Source organism: Mercurialis annua, linkage group LG2, assembly GCF_937616625.2.
Source record: "Mercurialis annua linkage group LG2, ddMerAnnu1.2, whole genome shotgun sequence".
Classification (NCBI taxonomy): domain Eukaryota; kingdom Viridiplantae; phylum Streptophyta; class Magnoliopsida; order Malpighiales; family Euphorbiaceae; genus Mercurialis; species Mercurialis annua.
This window is the reverse complement of record NC_065571.1, coordinates 6,512,661-6,527,766: the sequence shown is the minus strand read 5'-3', so window position 1 is coordinate 6,527,766 and position 15,106 is coordinate 6,512,661. Positions and strand designations below refer to the sequence as shown.

The window sequence follows — 15,106 nt, the reverse complement described above, 5'->3', positions numbered from 1 at the left end:
AACATCTCATTAAAATGAATGTATTCTTGTAATATTTTTATTTAAAGTATATGCAAATAACAAATAAAATTATAAGAATACCTTCATTTTAATGACTTGTTATAATATGATTGACTTAGGCTTCACTTGGTTCAAAAATATACAATTTCCGGAAAGTATACTTATCGGGAAGTTAATTACCGAGGAAGTTAATATTTGCATTATTTGGTTCACTTAATAGCTTTCCGGAAAGTTACATTTTATTTTTAATTAATTAAAATTTAAAGACAATATTACTCTCAATAACTAAATTGGCTAATTAAATGTAGAGATATAATAGTATTTTAATAATTTAATTAGGGAAGATAAACTTACCTAGATTTTGCTAGGGAAGTCATTTTTCTAGCCAGAAGGGAAGTCAACCCCTTAACTTTTCGAAAAATAGATTGATAAAAGTGAATCAAGTGAGAAAAAAATACTATTTCTCGGGAAGTTAAACTCCCTTAATGAATCTACCCCCAACCAAGTGAGACTTTAGTCCACGAATGACGTGGTAAACTGAGTCTACATAAAAATTTATCTAATAATAAAATAATTGTTTTTTATTTTTAAAAAAAAATGTGTATTACATAAAATTATTTTATACATAATAAATATCTCATTCCGCTCATATTTCATGAACCAAACACAATCAATATTTTAAGCGTCACACACCTAAATCATATATGGACGCATAACTGGTTGAAATGTCTTAAAAAAAGATGTTATGCATATGAACGACTCTTTATCTCAAGTCATTAATCACTTTAGATTAGTAATAATTCATGTAATTTTTTTTCATTTATATCTAATTAATCTTTAACTGAGCGATTCTACTAACCTCTTAATTAAGCCACTAATCAATAACTTGGCTAAATTATATTTATGTTCCTTTAGTGAAATAAATATTTATGACGAATTTTATTTTCAACTTAAACCGAATTTCAAAATATGTTAGAATTCAATTTTTATAAAACAACTAGTCGCAAATTTTATTATTAGTATATCTTTGAAAAAATTATTGCACGCAACCGTTGCACTATGTTATCCATGCAATAAATAAATGGGGCGTTAGTCATGTGGAAAAGTTAATGATAAAAAAATTAAGTATTAATTAAAAGAGTTTCTATTGCAAATGCTCATTGACTTGTTGTAAATATGACATGGCACAACCAATGTATGGACTCGCATCTTTGACACACTATATAAAATTAGAGTGTTTGGTTTTTTTCATTTCATCTTAATAAAGACACATATAACCATAAAAGTAGAATAAAAAGAGAGTAGTAATATCAATAATAACAATAAGAAATAAATGACGAGAATTAAAAAATAAAGCAATAAATTAGGAATATCTGATGCAAGTTTTCCCAGAAAAAAGTATATTTTATATAACTTATTCTGTTCAATATTGTACATAAAAATAATAATAATGTTTATAAAATTATTTAATAATTTGCAAATAATAAAGCAAGAAATAAAGTTAAAAATCCAATAACAATTTTATTAAAATGTACCTATTCATATTAATCTAATATTTTATAAGTAAAAAAAGGGAACATAGCAAAAATACATAATAAAAATTTTCATGTGTAAATAAAAATCCTCATCCCATTTTCTCCGGTTCCCCCAAAACACAAAATATTTTGCAGAGAGCTAAAAGCTGCAACCACCTTTTAAATTGGAAAAAGAGTCTCCAATCTCAAATTCAATTCAACTCATAGCATCTTTCATCTTTTACACATACGACCCATAATCTGTAGAATTAATACATTTCATTTTTTCAATGTATGAGCTAATATACACTGGCCAAAACAGGAATAACAAAATAAATTGGTATCATAAACTCTAGCTAAATAAATTGCTTTAGGAACTCTGTAGCAACAAGCCTCCCTCTTGTGTTCATCGACATTTTCAATTCGCTTATCTCTTTATCGATATCCTGCAATTCGAGAATCAATCAACATAGCTCTCCACTGAAAAATACTGGAGAATGTCTTCTATGAAACCATATGACAGTATAAAAAGGAAATTAAGTATAAAAAGATCATGGCAAACTTATTTAAATACAAATTTTCTTAAATTTGAGATATCAAAATGTAGAATAATCCATTTTGAACTTAAATAAACAATGCACCAAAGAAGAAAGATAAGAAGTCTCAACTCTGGGATCAAACTGTCTTAATTTTCTCAAATACTTAACAGAGTCACAGACTACTAAGTTTATCAAGTGATGCAAAATCTAAATTGAGCTGAAGAGACAAAAGCTAATCATACGACAATATGCAAGTGATGATCATTAAGCATAACATATACAACTCAATCAGAAGTGTGCTTTTGGTATTGAACGATTTTTTCTTTTTTGTTTTGCAAAATCAAATCGAACCAAATTTACGAGTTATAATATTTCAAACCTGAAATGAATTGGTTCGGCTTGTACCAAAAGTGAATGGAAATTTTTCTACTTCTACAACCGAATCAAACAGAAAACCAATTTTTTTGTAATGTCAAATCGAACCGAACTGAATTTATCGGCTTGGTTTGCTTTTTGCTCCCAGAGTTGTGCATACATTCAAAATTTCTCCACGTCCAAAGTATCTGAGCAGTGGAATGAGTCTCAAATACAGTATCACAAAAAAATTCAGGAACCCAATTCAGCTAAATGTGAATAGTGGCAAGCAAAAGTATGGTCATTTACCTAAGTGGAAGAACTAGAAATAATCATACATGCAATGGCAAAAATCATACTTTTGACGACAGACTAGAGTACTGAAGAATCCCAATTGCAACGATGAAAGAGTATCAGGATAAAAGTTGTTTCACAAACATGGCACAATGAACTTACATAGCATCTAGCAGTTATATTTCAATCAAGAATCAAGTACAAAACAAAAAGGTAAGTAACAAGGCTTGTAAGATCCTTACTTCCACGAACTGCACTATAAAATCTATGAGTTTCTGTTTCTGCATGTCCTCACAGTGGTAGTTCGTGATAAGAAAGCTGATATCATAACCCTGCAATGTGAGGCCCCAAGACAAAATAATCATTAATATGCTAGTAAAACCACCTCTGCACGCAATAGACATGATCAAACTTCTATGCTGCATACAAGGCTTTTGCAAGAGTGCCGACAACAAAAGCATCTTCCCCCAAATACATGTATAACATATAAATTTACTTATCAGCAGAACCACCAACTCACATGATATTGGAATGATAATTACATTATATTATCAAAATAAAAGAAAAATGATTTCCTCATCGCCATAATTATATTATATTATCAAACTATGATTTCCGCTTGTCGGTTGGAGCAAGCATAATGAAGAAAGTGTTTTCAGTATTGAAAGACACATGAATAGCTACGAACTTTCAGCTCTAAATAAGAGTAGTATTAATTGAAATGAGAAGCATTTCTTTTCCAACAACCCGAGAGCATACCAATAGTACTGCATTGTTACTATAAGTCTATAATTTTTACTAGTCAGAAAAAAATTATTCCTGAAATGACAATCACTTGTCTTTAGCCAAGCAAAACAACTCAGAGAGAACATTACATTTCAGCTCATTGAGGTAAGGCCATCCATACCTGTATTGGTTTTCGCCTTAACACTTGAAAAGCTTCTGCCCTCATGGACAAAAATCGCAAGAATTTTTTAATTAGGATGTTTTCCAGCTCATCAGCTTGCTTTACCTACACAATAGGAGCATTTAATGCATCAAGGATTAAATGAGAAGTCACGCCTCTATAAATTCTACGACACATATATGCAATTCCGGTTGATAAATCTAGGTAACTATCCAAAAATGGTATAATCCATGGTCAAAAACTAATGTCCTATACTCGAGGTTGCATATACGAGCTCACTTGAACAAACATGGCATGACTCAATTTAGTACATTTTTTTTTTCTTCTAAGCAACAAAAATCACCAACAAGATGAAACAAGTACAAGTGGGAAACCAAGTAAAGGTGTAGAACAATAAGGATACCATTTAAAAAGAGAATCTCAACTATCGCAATTTTGTACCATCCTACTAACTCGAGTAGATGAAAGAAACATCACAATCATCTCCAGCTTACCTTAAGGCTTATACGCAGTGAATTGATAGAAGTTTCTATCAAGCATTTTTCCGCCTCATTTCGACATATCAAAATCTGCAACACACAATCCCCATTCAACATGCTTTAAATACTTATAACCACCGAAACTCATCGACCAAAGACACGATTAAGTTCTTAAAGGAAAAGTGAAAACTGAACAATGGTAAATTCAGAAAACCAGAGGAATCTCGTGACCATAAAAGGCATGTAATAATCATGTGATTAACATTCAATATGAGAAAATCTTACAGGATTCAAGAGAAGCTCAGGGCTTGTCCTGCGATAGTAAAAAGAATAAAATTAAATCTTTTTGGAATCGAGATATCCTTAAAACCTAAAACAAAACCAATATGCATTATTTCTACTCTATAAAAAACAACAACAGGGTAATAGAAGAAATAATAATAAAGAAGAGCATACTTGAGTTCAACCTCAGGCTTGTTATGTCTTTCAACTTCTTGACATGGAAAATTCTACTAGTAACAGTACAATAAATATAATCAGTTAAATCCGTTGCTATGTCAGTTGCAGATTATAAATCAATCAGCCAAAACAATTAACAATCGAGAGAGATACAGTAATACCTGCAAACACATTGCTGCCTCCAGTGTGTTCCTTATGCATGTTAAATATAATCTCAGTGTATTTGCCTTCCAACAAACAACAAAAATTAATCAATATATAATTTCAAGAATTTCTGATTTGGATTTGGATTTGATCAAAAAATGAGAAACGTCAATTGCTAATGGAAAGTATGAGAAATTGAAAGAAGCAATAGTTTGGTCTTACCATGCGATTAGAAATAGCTAGGGATTTGAAATTGCTAACCGGAACCGCACCTGTGAAATTCTTGATGTGTACTGTTATAGATTTTTGGGAAAAGGGTCAGTTATGCCCCTAAGTTTTGAAGTTAGGATCAAGTAAGCCCTCAATGTCCAGAAAGGTTCAAATATGCCCCCAACGTCTTGCAAAATAAACAAATAGGCCCTCCATTTTCGACAACCAGACCCCCAACGTCTCATTTATAAGTCAAAATGAGGGCATGGTTGTCCACTTTTTAAGACGTTGGGGGCATATTTGAATCTTTACGAATATTGAGGGCTTTCTTGATTTTAGAGTCAAACCTTAAGGGCATAAATGACCCTTTTCCCTAGATTTTTTTTTTGATAAAATGCTTTGTTTTAGAAGGACGCAAAATCAAAAAAATAAAATAAAAATCCGACCTGCCGGATTCGAACCAGCGACCTAAGGATCAACTGAGGGCTTTTACCCAACTACAGTCCTCCGCTCTACCAACTGAGCTAAGGTCGGATTATGATTAAAACGTTTCTAATTAAATAAATAAATATTATTTAAAACCGGTTCGGTTCAATTGTCTTAAACCCTAAACCCGTTGCCGTTGGTTTTTCTGGTTCATTCAAATTTTCCAACTCTCTTCGCTTAAACCAAGCTTCCGCTCGCCGGAAAAAAATATGTCTCTGTTCTTGAAGCTGAAACCATAGTGAAAATGCCAACTCTTCTCGCTTCTATGTCTAGACATGTTAAAATGTAAACCTCCAGATTCTTCATATTACTCCCTCTTCTTCTTCTACTTCAAAAACACAAAAAAATCAATAGTCACAAGCACCGCTCCTCTACCACCACCGCCGCCTCCGCCTCCGCAGCCACCTTCAACTTCTAAACTCCCAATTAACCATAAAGCCCTTTGTGTTTCTTTGGCTGATAATCTCTTCCGCCGCGGCCAATTATATTCTGCTCAGCAGCTTATTCAAAGAATTATTGCTCAATCCTCCACAGTCCCTGATGCAATCTCCACCGTCGATTTTGCTTCCACCTCTGGTATAAATCTAACCGTTGGTATCTTTTCTGCTTTCATTAGGAAATTGGTTGACTTGGGTCAGCCCAATTTTGCTCATACTGTTTATTGCGAGAGTGTAATTGGTAGAGGTATTGAGCCTGATTGTAACATTATTAATTCAATGATTATTTGTTTTGTTAAGCTAGGGAAATTAGAGGACGCTAAGTTTCTTTTTGATAAGCTCATTGCAAATGGTTGTGTTCCTTGTCATGCTGCTTGTAATGTGATTCTTAAAGAGTTTTGTGTGAAAGATTTGTTTTTGGAGGCTTTTGATTGTCTTGTTAAGATTAGTAATGTTAAAGTGCAGTTGGGTATGTGGTGTTATAATGTTTTGATTGATGGTTTGAGCTGTAAAGGTCTAGTAGGTGAAGCATTACAAGTGGTTGATATAATGCGTAAGAGAAGTGGGTTTTTGCCGACTCTTCATAATTTTAAATCGTTGTTTTACGGGCTTTGTAAGAGAGGTTGGGTTGTTGAGGCAGAGTCGGTGTGTGGAGAGATGGAAGCGCAGGGTTTTTTTGTGGATAGGGTTATGTACACCACGCTAATGAATGCTTATGCTAAGGATAAGAATATAAAAATGGCAGTGATGATTTTTTTGAGGATGTTAAGGATGGGTTGTGGTCCGGATTGTTTTAGTTATACTGTTTTGATTCAGGGGATGTTCAAGATGGGTTTTTTTGATGAAGGGTGGAAGTTGTATGAACAAATGAATGAGTCAATGATGCTTCCTGATGCAGTCATTCACCATGTTATGATTAGTAACTTTTGCAATATAGGGAAATTAGATTGTGCTATAATTATTTTGAAGAACATGACTCGTCAAAATTTGGTTCCCAGTGTACATAGCTATACAGCTTTAATTGCTGCACTATATAAGGATAACAGGATAACTGAAATTGATGAATTGTATAAAAGCATGCTGGACCATGGGATTTTTCCAGATCATGTATTGTTTCTTATTTTCATGAAGAATAGTTTAAGAGGAAACGAACTTCAACTCTGTCTGTTGATATTGCAAGAAATTCTTAAGCATGGCTGTGGATTGGAGCCTTCTTTGCTCTGTGGTTCTCCTAATAGAGATCTTGTTATGACTTTGGAGCAAGAAATTGAGCTCCTTCTCGATACGATTGTTAGAAGCAACTTTAAACTGGCCAGTTTGGCATTTTGTATATATATTACTGCCCTGTGTGAGAGAGGAAAGTCAAATGCTGCTTTGGCTTGTTTGAAGAAAATGGAAGATGTTAGATGCACTCCTTTACCTTTCACTTTCAACTCTTTGATCAAATGCATTTTTGGGGATGGGCATTTTGAGCATGTTGAATCCCTGATTACTATTATGCAAGATCGGCGTATAGTTCCAGATTTGGGCATGTATACTGTAATGGTAAACAAATACTGTCAACGAAATGATTTAAAATCAGCATTCTTTGCTTTGAATCAGATGGAGGAGAGGGGATTCAAACCTAGTGTTGCTATATACGACTGTATCATTCGTTGTCTAAGCAGGGAAAAGAGAATGTTTGAAGCAGAAACATTGTTTCAGAGGATGCTTAAGGCTGGTGTGGACCCTGATGCAGTTGTCTATGTGACAATGATCAATGGTTACTTCAGGAATGGAAGATCTCCAGAAGCTCTTCAGTTTTTTGAGAAGATGATACAGAATGCCATTCTTCCTAGCTTACATTCCTATACAGCAGTTATATGTGGGTTGGTGAAGAATAACGAGATTGATAAGGGATGTGTTTATCTTGACAGGATGCTTAGAGCTGGTTTTGTGCCAAATGCAGTGTTTTATACTTCTCTCGTCTATCATTTTTTGAGGAAAGGAGAGTTCAACTTTTCCTTTAGGCTAATTGATTTGATGAAGAGGAGTCAAATTAAATTTGACCTTGTTCTGTGCACTGCCCTTGTCAGTGGTATTTGTAGAGATGTTACTTGGTTCAAAAACAGATTTTGTAAGGTAAACAGAGCATCTGTAAGAATGAGAGAAAGGCTGCTCCAGTTGCTACATCAAAAAACTGTCTTGCCTATGGAAAATATTTTAAGATTTTCTGCTCATTCTCCGGAAGAAATGAAGAGCTTTGCACTAAAGCTCTTGCGGGAAACAAAAGAAAGTTTATTTTTACCAAATTTGTACCTCTATAACTGTATAATTGCTGGATTCTGCTGGGCAGATAGGATTGATGAGGCATACATTCAGTTTGAATTGATGCAGAGAGAGGGCATATGCCCAAATGAAGTGACTTTTACTATTCTTATTGGAGCACATAGCAGAGCTGGTGAAATTAATAGTGCCATCGAGTTATTTAATTTGATGAATGCAAATGTGTATAGGCCTGATAGAGTTACGTACAACACTTTAGTAAGAGGGCTTTGCAATGCTGGTAGAGAGCTAGAGTCATTGTCTCTCTTCTATGCAATGCAAAAGAGAGGGTTCTTCCCGGACAAGGTTTCTTATGAAAATTTACTCCGTTTGTTTTGTGCTCGTTGCCTGGCCGTTCCTGCCTTCATGATATTTGAAGAAATGATTGCACTTAATTATGTACCTCGCCGGTATAGTACCCAGTGGTTGCTTGACATTTTACATGAAGAAAAGAAACTGCATGAAGCTCATATTGTCTCGGATATGGCCAGTAACAGAGGTAATTTTGTGTAATTCATCCTTCAGTTCTTTTTCTGTGTTGGTATTTGTTTGGTTGTTATAATCTTTTTTCATTTGTTTCCATTTTCTTTCCTTTCAGCCACAACAAAATCTACAGCAAAACCCAGCCATGTGCTACCATAAGGATGCCTATTCAGTTCTCTATCTCTATGCCAAAATTTGATGCATCACTGTTGCTTGACTTAATGATCTAAACTCTGTTGTTGCTCAGAAAGATAATCCCTCAGGAGTACTTTTTGGTATGTCGGATCAAGAAAAGGTATATTCTTTCTAGAAGCACCACTTTCAGTGCTCGAGAAATCACAGGAGCTGACAATTGACATAGTTTTTATGATTGTAGGTCTATATGAGCTCAACAAGAAAATGAACGATTGCAACTTCTATGTTATGTCTCCTAATTGCATGTATGTACGATTTTATCGCATTGATCGTAGACTTGGTTGTCTAACTCCTTGCCAAAATTTGATGCATCACTGTTGCTTGATCTAAACTCTGTTGTTACTCAGAAAGATAATCCCTTAGGAGTATGTTTTTGGCATGTCGAATCAAGAAAATGTATATTCTCTGTAGAAGCACCTCTCTAAGTGCTCATGAAACTGACAGAAGCTGACGGAATTTTTGTGATTGTAGGTCTATCTCATTCTCAGGCCAGCAAGAAAATGAATGATTGCGACTTGTATGTTATGTCTTCTAATTATATTGTATGAATGGTTTTGCCGCAATGATTATAGACTTGGTGTTGACTTTTATGGCTGATTTTCTTCGCCTATAGGTCGTTTGGAAGCTCAGGACGAGATAATATGTAAGAGGATTCTGTGTCTTGATTCCAAAACACCTAAAGTTTGATGCTGAATGTTGCAAATGATATGCAAACATAGTGGCACCTTTCTTTACATTTATCAAGGAGGGCATGCTACCACAAGTCAAATTTTAGCACCCAGGAAAGGGAAGTAAATCAGGTGAATATTAATCCTCTGGATTTTTTCTATCCAAAATTAAAATATCAATATTATTACCCAAAAACAGTATTATGGCTAAATCACATTTAATGCTTAATTTATCAGTTAATTTTTTTGTGGTAATAAAAATTCAAGTCAAAATTTGTTCATTGAAAATGTTTTAGATAATTTAATTCAATTGACATACTGAATTATGTAATAAGTTGAAGGATCATCAGTGGAATAAATATGCATTCTGTCTGTACAGGTCCAAAAATAGTAGACAAAGGATCCAAGTCTCTTTGGAAGAATCTGTTTGACTTTGGTAAGTGTTACGAAACAACTTGAGACTAGTTTGTTCTGTATTATGTTCAACAAATACATCGGTATTTTATACAAGTATATAATAGCTGTTCTAGAATGTAAATCTTATTCTAGGAAATAATCGAACTCAACAAACATAATCAATTAGGCTATAATGTAACTTCTATTTAGTAGACTGATTGATGCTAATATATTCACATTTCTAATATACTTAAACAGTAAGTTTCTTGATATTCTGTATTGTTTTTTCTTATGATTTATAGTTACTGGTTTCTTAATATTTCATCAGCCAATTCTTTGGATAACTTGTCAGCACAGTCATCATGTCCACCAGCAAAGCTATAGACCCTGAATGCCAACTGAAACACTCTCCAGAGCATTTTAGCACTTCCTCTGATTTGTTGATTGACTTTATAAAATTCTCCGGCCCCTTTTGCTCTGTTTTCTTGTTTCCTCTCCTGAAAGAAAAGCTAAAATTAATCCTATAGGATTCAATTAATCTAGTCATCATCTCATTGATATTTGCTTTAACTCTTCTGATAAAAAAATTTAACTGAACTTACCTTTAGTGCGAGCTCTATGCAACCAGAGGAAACATCCACCATTGCTTCTTTTACCCTTGTAATAATAAGGAAGTCAAAATCAATACCACAGCTCTTAAACTTTTTTGTTTCCTCATCCTTATTTCTTTCAACTGTATCTAGTTGCAGTTTGACCTTGATGAGGTCAACAAGTAAGCAGCTTTAGTGCTGTGAAGAGATGTTATTCTCATACAAATTTGGATCAAAATTTACCTTACTGAAGTAGCAGTCAACCTTGTCTATGTGCTTTGACAGCGGTGTTATCATTTCCCAAGTTCTCAAGGTGGTGGCTATACTGTCTAATTTTGAATACAGTGAAGCTGCTGTCCTTAATGTTTCCAGTTTCTTTGTGGGAAAACCTTCAAATTTTGCTAGCACCTGCACCTCAGAGACTTCATGATTGACCATCATATTTAAGGAATGCAATTATCGAACTTAATATCCATCATTAGTGGTGAACTGAATCGAGTGAGCTATTATTTTGCTGACCTGTGATTCATCAGTTAGGACTTCAAGGACGGATTCAAAGTAGTTTCGAAAATCGAGCAGCTTTCTCATGTTGTTTGTTTGAAAGGAATCAATGGCTATTTTTAGATCTAGGATTGGTTTTTCATACTTCTGAGCGTCTTCTTCAAGTTGTTGAAAGTAAGGCGATCTAAGATACCATAAAGAGAGAGAAAGAAAGGAAATATCGTTACTTCAAAGTGCACGCTTATGCAGAATATTTCCTACTGCAATAATGGAAGCAAACCTCTTTGTCAATTCTGCTAGTGAAGCAGCCAATCCTTCCTTTCCACCACTAGAGCCCCCTAGCTGCACGTTTCTAGTAATAGACGATTGAACAGGCAGGTTAGCTCCTTCCATCTTGTCTTTTAGCTTTCGAAACAGGTTCAGCATCTGGACGGATTTCTTTAATTTACCATTGCTTTTTCTTTGAGTTAGGATTTTAGCACCAGGGGGAGGTGGCATAGGGGGGCCGGGCACCTTTTTTTCTTGGTGCAAATCTTTGTTCAAGGCTTTCCCTTGCGGTATATTAAACATTTCCACGACTGCCTTAATCACACAATCGAGTGTTGCAAAGACTGCATCAACTACAACAAAGTAGACAATTACAGTGAGCTAAGCCTTAACAAAGTATGAGGAACTCCATTAGATTAATAAGAGCTCAGGTAAATAATTTGCTCACCAAGTTGCTCCTTGGCAGTGCTGTCCATTTTACCGATCTTATCATATCCGTATATTGCCATCCACTTCTGACTCATGCTCGTCGAGTCTCTGATACATTTCAATGCCTCAAAGAAAAGTGCCACTTTCTGAGAATAACACAAAAACATAAAACTAAATAGTCATAACTTATGAATCAGCTGCATGTAACAAATGATAAACAAGTTACGAACAGCTTTTTTCAACTGAGATTTGAACCTTATCTATAGTAGTTGCTTTCATTTTTGAAACAGACATGTTCGACAAGGCTTCTGGGTATAACATGCGGAGCTCCTCCATTGTAATCGCCGACTGTAAGTAAATCTAGAGTACTCATTACATCTATTTATTCTTAGCATAATTTATAGACAAGTATAAGAACAAATATAACGCTCACCTGTCACAAGCTTAGAAGAATAGCTTTTTTTGCTGTCCCTTGACAGCACAACAGGGCTAAATTGCTATGTTACCTTCTGCAAACTATAATTGCAGTATGAAGAAGTAGATGTAAAAATGTTTTTATTCTGTTATGTTGGAAAGAGGGCAAAGCTTAGGAGTTAAGGAAATTGTCAATATTTATACAGTAAGTCAAGAGGAATTTATTGAAAGTTTTTCAGCTTTCAATACTTAATATTATAATTCATATTGTAAGAAGTTTGCTTTTTTTAATAAAAATATTGTCTCCAAACTTCTGTTTATATTTTTTATTAAGTTTGACAAGTTCACTAGTTTGTGGCATTTGAATTTACGATTTTATTTCATTATCTATTTTGTTTTGAGATACATTTCCATTAAAATATGTAGTAATTATTAGTTTTATGAGTTGACCAATATTTCATCAGCAAATTCTTTGGCCAACTTATCAGCATGGTCATCTTATCTCACTGCAAAGCTATAGATCCTAATTGCAAACTGAAAAACTCGCTCAAGCAATTTTACACTTCCTTTTGTTTTCTTATCAGCAGTAGCATTTTCTCCATTCCCTTTTGCTGTCTTTGTTTCGTTCTTCTCCTAGAAGATGGCCGACACTAAATGCCATAAGAATCAGGTAATCTCGTCATTGTATGATCTATAGTTTCTCCATTTCATTTTGGTGGAATGTATATGTAACTAAACTTACCTTTAGCTCTAGCTTTATGCAGCTGGAGGGAAGATCTACCATTGATTCTTTTACCCTTGTAACCATGAGGAAGTTGAAATCAGTACCATAGCTCTTAAACTTTTTGTTCTCTTCATCCTTGTTCCGATCGAAAGCATCGAGTTGTTGTATTATTGCTGTGAAACAGATTCATCATCTGGGTGGATCTCTTCAACTTAGCAACAGCTTTCCTTTAAGGTAGGAGTTTCCGGGAGCAGAAGGTGGTGGCGTAGGTGGTCCGGAACACTTTTGAGTACCATTTGCTATTGTAGCCTTTTGCAGGCAAAACATGTGGCCGCAGTGGGGGTGGTTCTGATTCCTTTGCGGGCAATATAGGTGGTGGCGGTCGGTGGAGGTCTTGACTAACCAAGCTCTTGTGGAAGTTTGGTTGGTAGTAGAGAACTTTTTGGAATAGCAGTTTCCCCAATTTTACTCTCCTGTAGTTTGGGTGTGCATTCGGTTCAAACCAAATTAACCAAAATTTTACTATTGTCAAAATCAAATCGAACCAAAAATGTAAAGAAGATAAAAGATTCGTTTCAGTTATTTCGATTTGGTTTGCAATAAAATTAGCTAAAATTATTTTATGGTGGAATCTGAACTAAAAACCCGATTTTTTTTTATAATATCAAACTGTAGCATCATTCTCATTTGAACTAGAGAATGCAACCTTCAGGTTTTCGCTTTTACCTACTGTTGTCGGAGTTTTATGCTTTCGAGTTGAGTAGCCTTTTTCGAGTAACTTACAATGAATCTTCGGTAATAGTTAGGGGTGTGCATCGGTCGGTTCGGTCACCGAACCAACCGAAACCGAATTAACCGAACTCAAAATATTTGAAATTTTTAAAACCGAACCGAACCGACCGAAACCGAATTAACCGAATCCAAAATATTTGAAATTTCTAAAACCGAAATCGAACCAAATTATATTGAAACCGAACCAAAACCGAACCGAAATAATATTTTGGTTCGGTCGGTTATTTCGGTTATCCGAAATAACCAAATTCTATTAAAATTAATTATTAAAAAATAAAAAATAAAATAAAAAACAATAATTTTAATACTAATTTATAATTTAAGTACATTTTGAGGGGTTTTAGTAACTAAATTCTAAAAAACGAATTTGAATTCCAGCTCCGCAAAAAGGACTCAATCTAAATTTTGTATATAAATATGAAAAAAATTACAAAATTACCTCAAATTTTTTAAAAAAATTATAAAAATAACACAATTAATATATATATTTCGGTTATTTCCAAATTTTATAATTCAGAAATTCCATCGCCAAAACCGAACCGAACCAAATTAACCAAATTTTTTAAAAATGAAAATCGAAACCGAACCAAATTAACCAAAAACTGAACCAAATTAAAATTCCGGTTTGGTTCGGTCGGTTAATTCGGTTTTAACCGAATACTGCACACCCCTAGTAATAGTTCAGGAGTCCTAAAACTGATCTTAGCTTGCTCTAGTGGGTGCTTTAAATTTAATAAAATATACATAAAAATAAATATACGTAAAAATAGTTCAAATATTTATGCATATGTTTTCTCTTATATATTTTCTGTTATGTGAAGACACACAACTTGTTTCATATATGACCAATGACACGTGTCATTTAAATATTGGATATATACTTTTATAAATTATTCCAATTTTTAGCAAGTTTTCTTAATTGTGCTCTGTCACTCATGAGAGAAAATAAAAGAAATTGAACTTCTGACTTAAGTAGAATGCTGCTGAACATATATATTATTTGAACTATGACTTATAGGTAAGAAATGATATATATTAGGAATGGTGTTATGCTCTCAATTCTAAAATATTTTTATATCTTTATTATAATAAACATTAAAAATTAGTACCCCTGAGTCCCTGACCTCACACTATCCCATTTTCTTTCACTGGTTTGCATGCTTTCAAAGTGTAATACTACTGTTTTTAAATAGTATGTATCTATTTAATTCATTTCAAACTAAAATTAAACCAACAGCTATTAAAATTCACTACAATAATTATTTTGGGAAGTGATATTTTGGAAAAATAATCAAAATTTAAAAATATGCGTATTCACTAAAATGACATTTTTTCCAACACATCTAAAACAACATTAGCGAATATCCATTTTAGTGAATACATTCAGATAATTTTAGTTGTTACTCCCTCCGTCTCATTTAAAAAGGGACATATTCCTTTTACACATAGATTAAAAAAATATTAATTAATTTTTATTTTTATTATTTTATCCCTATTAATTATTGTCTTATAGTTTGTGT

At 33.7% G+C, this 15,106-nt stretch overlaps 3 protein-coding genes and 1 non-coding gene across 16 annotated transcripts; 1 reads left to right on the top strand and 3 right to left on the bottom strand.

Annotated features, from left to right (window-relative positions):
* Positions 1–1,662: 1,662 nt before the first annotated feature.
* LOC126666940 (actin-related protein 2/3 complex subunit 4) lies at positions 1,663–4,993 on the bottom strand. The gene is made up of 8 exons (XM_050359869.2): positions 4,913–4,993; positions 4,708–4,773; positions 4,544–4,596; positions 4,373–4,400; positions 4,103–4,177; positions 3,609–3,713; positions 2,944–3,033; positions 1,663–1,960 (listed from the first exon to the last, which is right to left on the bottom strand). The coding sequence occupies exons 1-8, from the start codon at positions 4,913–4,915 to the stop codon at positions 1,871–1,873; spliced, it is 510 nt and encodes a 169-aa protein (XP_050215826.1). The 5' UTR covers positions 4,916–4,993; the 3' UTR covers positions 1,663–1,870.
* Positions 4,994–5,340: 347 nt separating this feature from the next.
* On the bottom strand, positions 5,341–5,434 carry TRNAY-GUA (transfer RNA tyrosine (anticodon GUA)). The gene is made up of 2 exons: positions 5,398–5,434; positions 5,341–5,376 (listed from the first exon to the last, which is right to left on the bottom strand). It is a non-coding gene; the product is annotated as a tRNA-Tyr (tRNA).
* A 118-nt stretch (positions 5,435–5,552) lies between these two features.
* On the top strand, positions 5,553–13,380 carry LOC126667927 (pentatricopeptide repeat-containing protein At5g62370). Of its 10 annotated transcripts, none has more exons than XM_056104573.1 (11): positions 5,553–8,626; positions 8,726–8,905; positions 8,987–9,050; positions 9,277–9,322; positions 9,419–9,605; positions 9,853–9,909; positions 10,745–11,338; positions 11,432–11,658; positions 11,947–12,006; positions 12,658–12,740; positions 12,835–13,380. In XM_056104573.1, exons 1-2 carry the CDS (start codon positions 5,662–5,664, stop codon positions 8,767–8,769), a joined length of 3,009 nt encoding a protein of 1,002 aa, XP_055960548.1. In that variant the 5' UTR covers positions 5,553–5,661; the 3' UTR covers positions 8,770–8,905; positions 8,987–9,050; positions 9,277–9,322; positions 9,419–9,605; positions 9,853–9,909; positions 10,745–11,338; positions 11,432–11,658; positions 11,947–12,006; positions 12,658–12,740; positions 12,835–13,380. The 10 variants fall into 10 exon arrangements, with proteins under 10 accessions (XP_055960548.1, XP_055960544.1, XP_055960545.1 ...); XM_056104569.1 differs by having other exon boundaries at positions 12,825–13,380; XM_056104570.1 differs by having other exon boundaries at positions 12,819–13,380.
* On the bottom strand, positions 9,929–11,997 carry LOC126667928 (uncharacterized protein At4g04980-like). Of its 4 annotated transcripts, none has more exons than XM_050361077.2 (7): positions 11,912–11,997; positions 11,676–11,802; positions 11,241–11,580; positions 10,979–11,144; positions 10,703–10,867; positions 10,472–10,624; positions 9,929–10,378 (listed from the first exon to the last, which is right to left on the bottom strand). In XM_050361077.2, the coding sequence occupies exons 1-7, from the start codon at positions 11,990–11,992 to the stop codon at positions 10,172–10,174; spliced, it is 1,239 nt and encodes a 412-aa protein (XP_050217034.1). In that variant the 5' UTR covers positions 11,993–11,997; the 3' UTR covers positions 9,929–10,171. The 4 variants fall into 4 exon arrangements, with proteins under 4 accessions (XP_050217034.1, XP_050217035.1, XP_050217037.1 ...); XM_050361078.2 differs by having other exon boundaries at positions 9,929–10,366; XM_050361080.2 differs by having other exon boundaries at positions 10,276–10,366; positions 10,472–10,526.
* Positions 13,381–15,106: the final 1,726 nt, after the last annotated feature.

Bases quoted from the DNA above. Each gene is read 5' to 3' on its own strand.
- LOC126666940 (XM_050359869.2), bottom strand. The intron at 3,714-4,102 runs GTAAGCTGGAGA...CCTATTGTGTAG, and splicing joins CACTGCGTATAAGCCTTAAG to GTAAAGCAAGCTGATGAGCT. The intron at 1,961-2,943 runs GTAAGGATCTTA...CTCGAATTGCAG, and splicing joins TTATAGTGCAGTTCGTGGAA to GATATCGATAAAGAGATAAG.
- LOC126667927 (XM_050361075.2), top strand. From the start codon at position 5,662: ATGTTAAAATGTAAACCTCCAGATTCTTCATATTACTCCCTCTTCTTC. The intron at 8,627-8,725 runs GTAATTTTGTGT...CTTTCCTTTCAG, and splicing joins GGATATGGCCAGTAACAGAG to CCACAACAAAATCTACAGCA.
- LOC126667928 (XM_050361077.2), bottom strand. From the start codon at position 11,992: ATGGAGGAGCTCCGCATGTTATACCCAGAAGCCTTGTCGAACATGTCT. The intron at 11,145-11,240 runs GTTTGCTTCCAT...ATGGTATCTTAG, and splicing joins CTAGCAGAATTGACAAAGAG to ATCGCCTTACTTTCAACAAC. The intron at 10,868-10,978 runs GTCAGCAAAATA...TCTGAGGTGCAG, and splicing joins TCCTAACTGATGAATCACAG to GTGCTAGCAAAATTTGAAGG.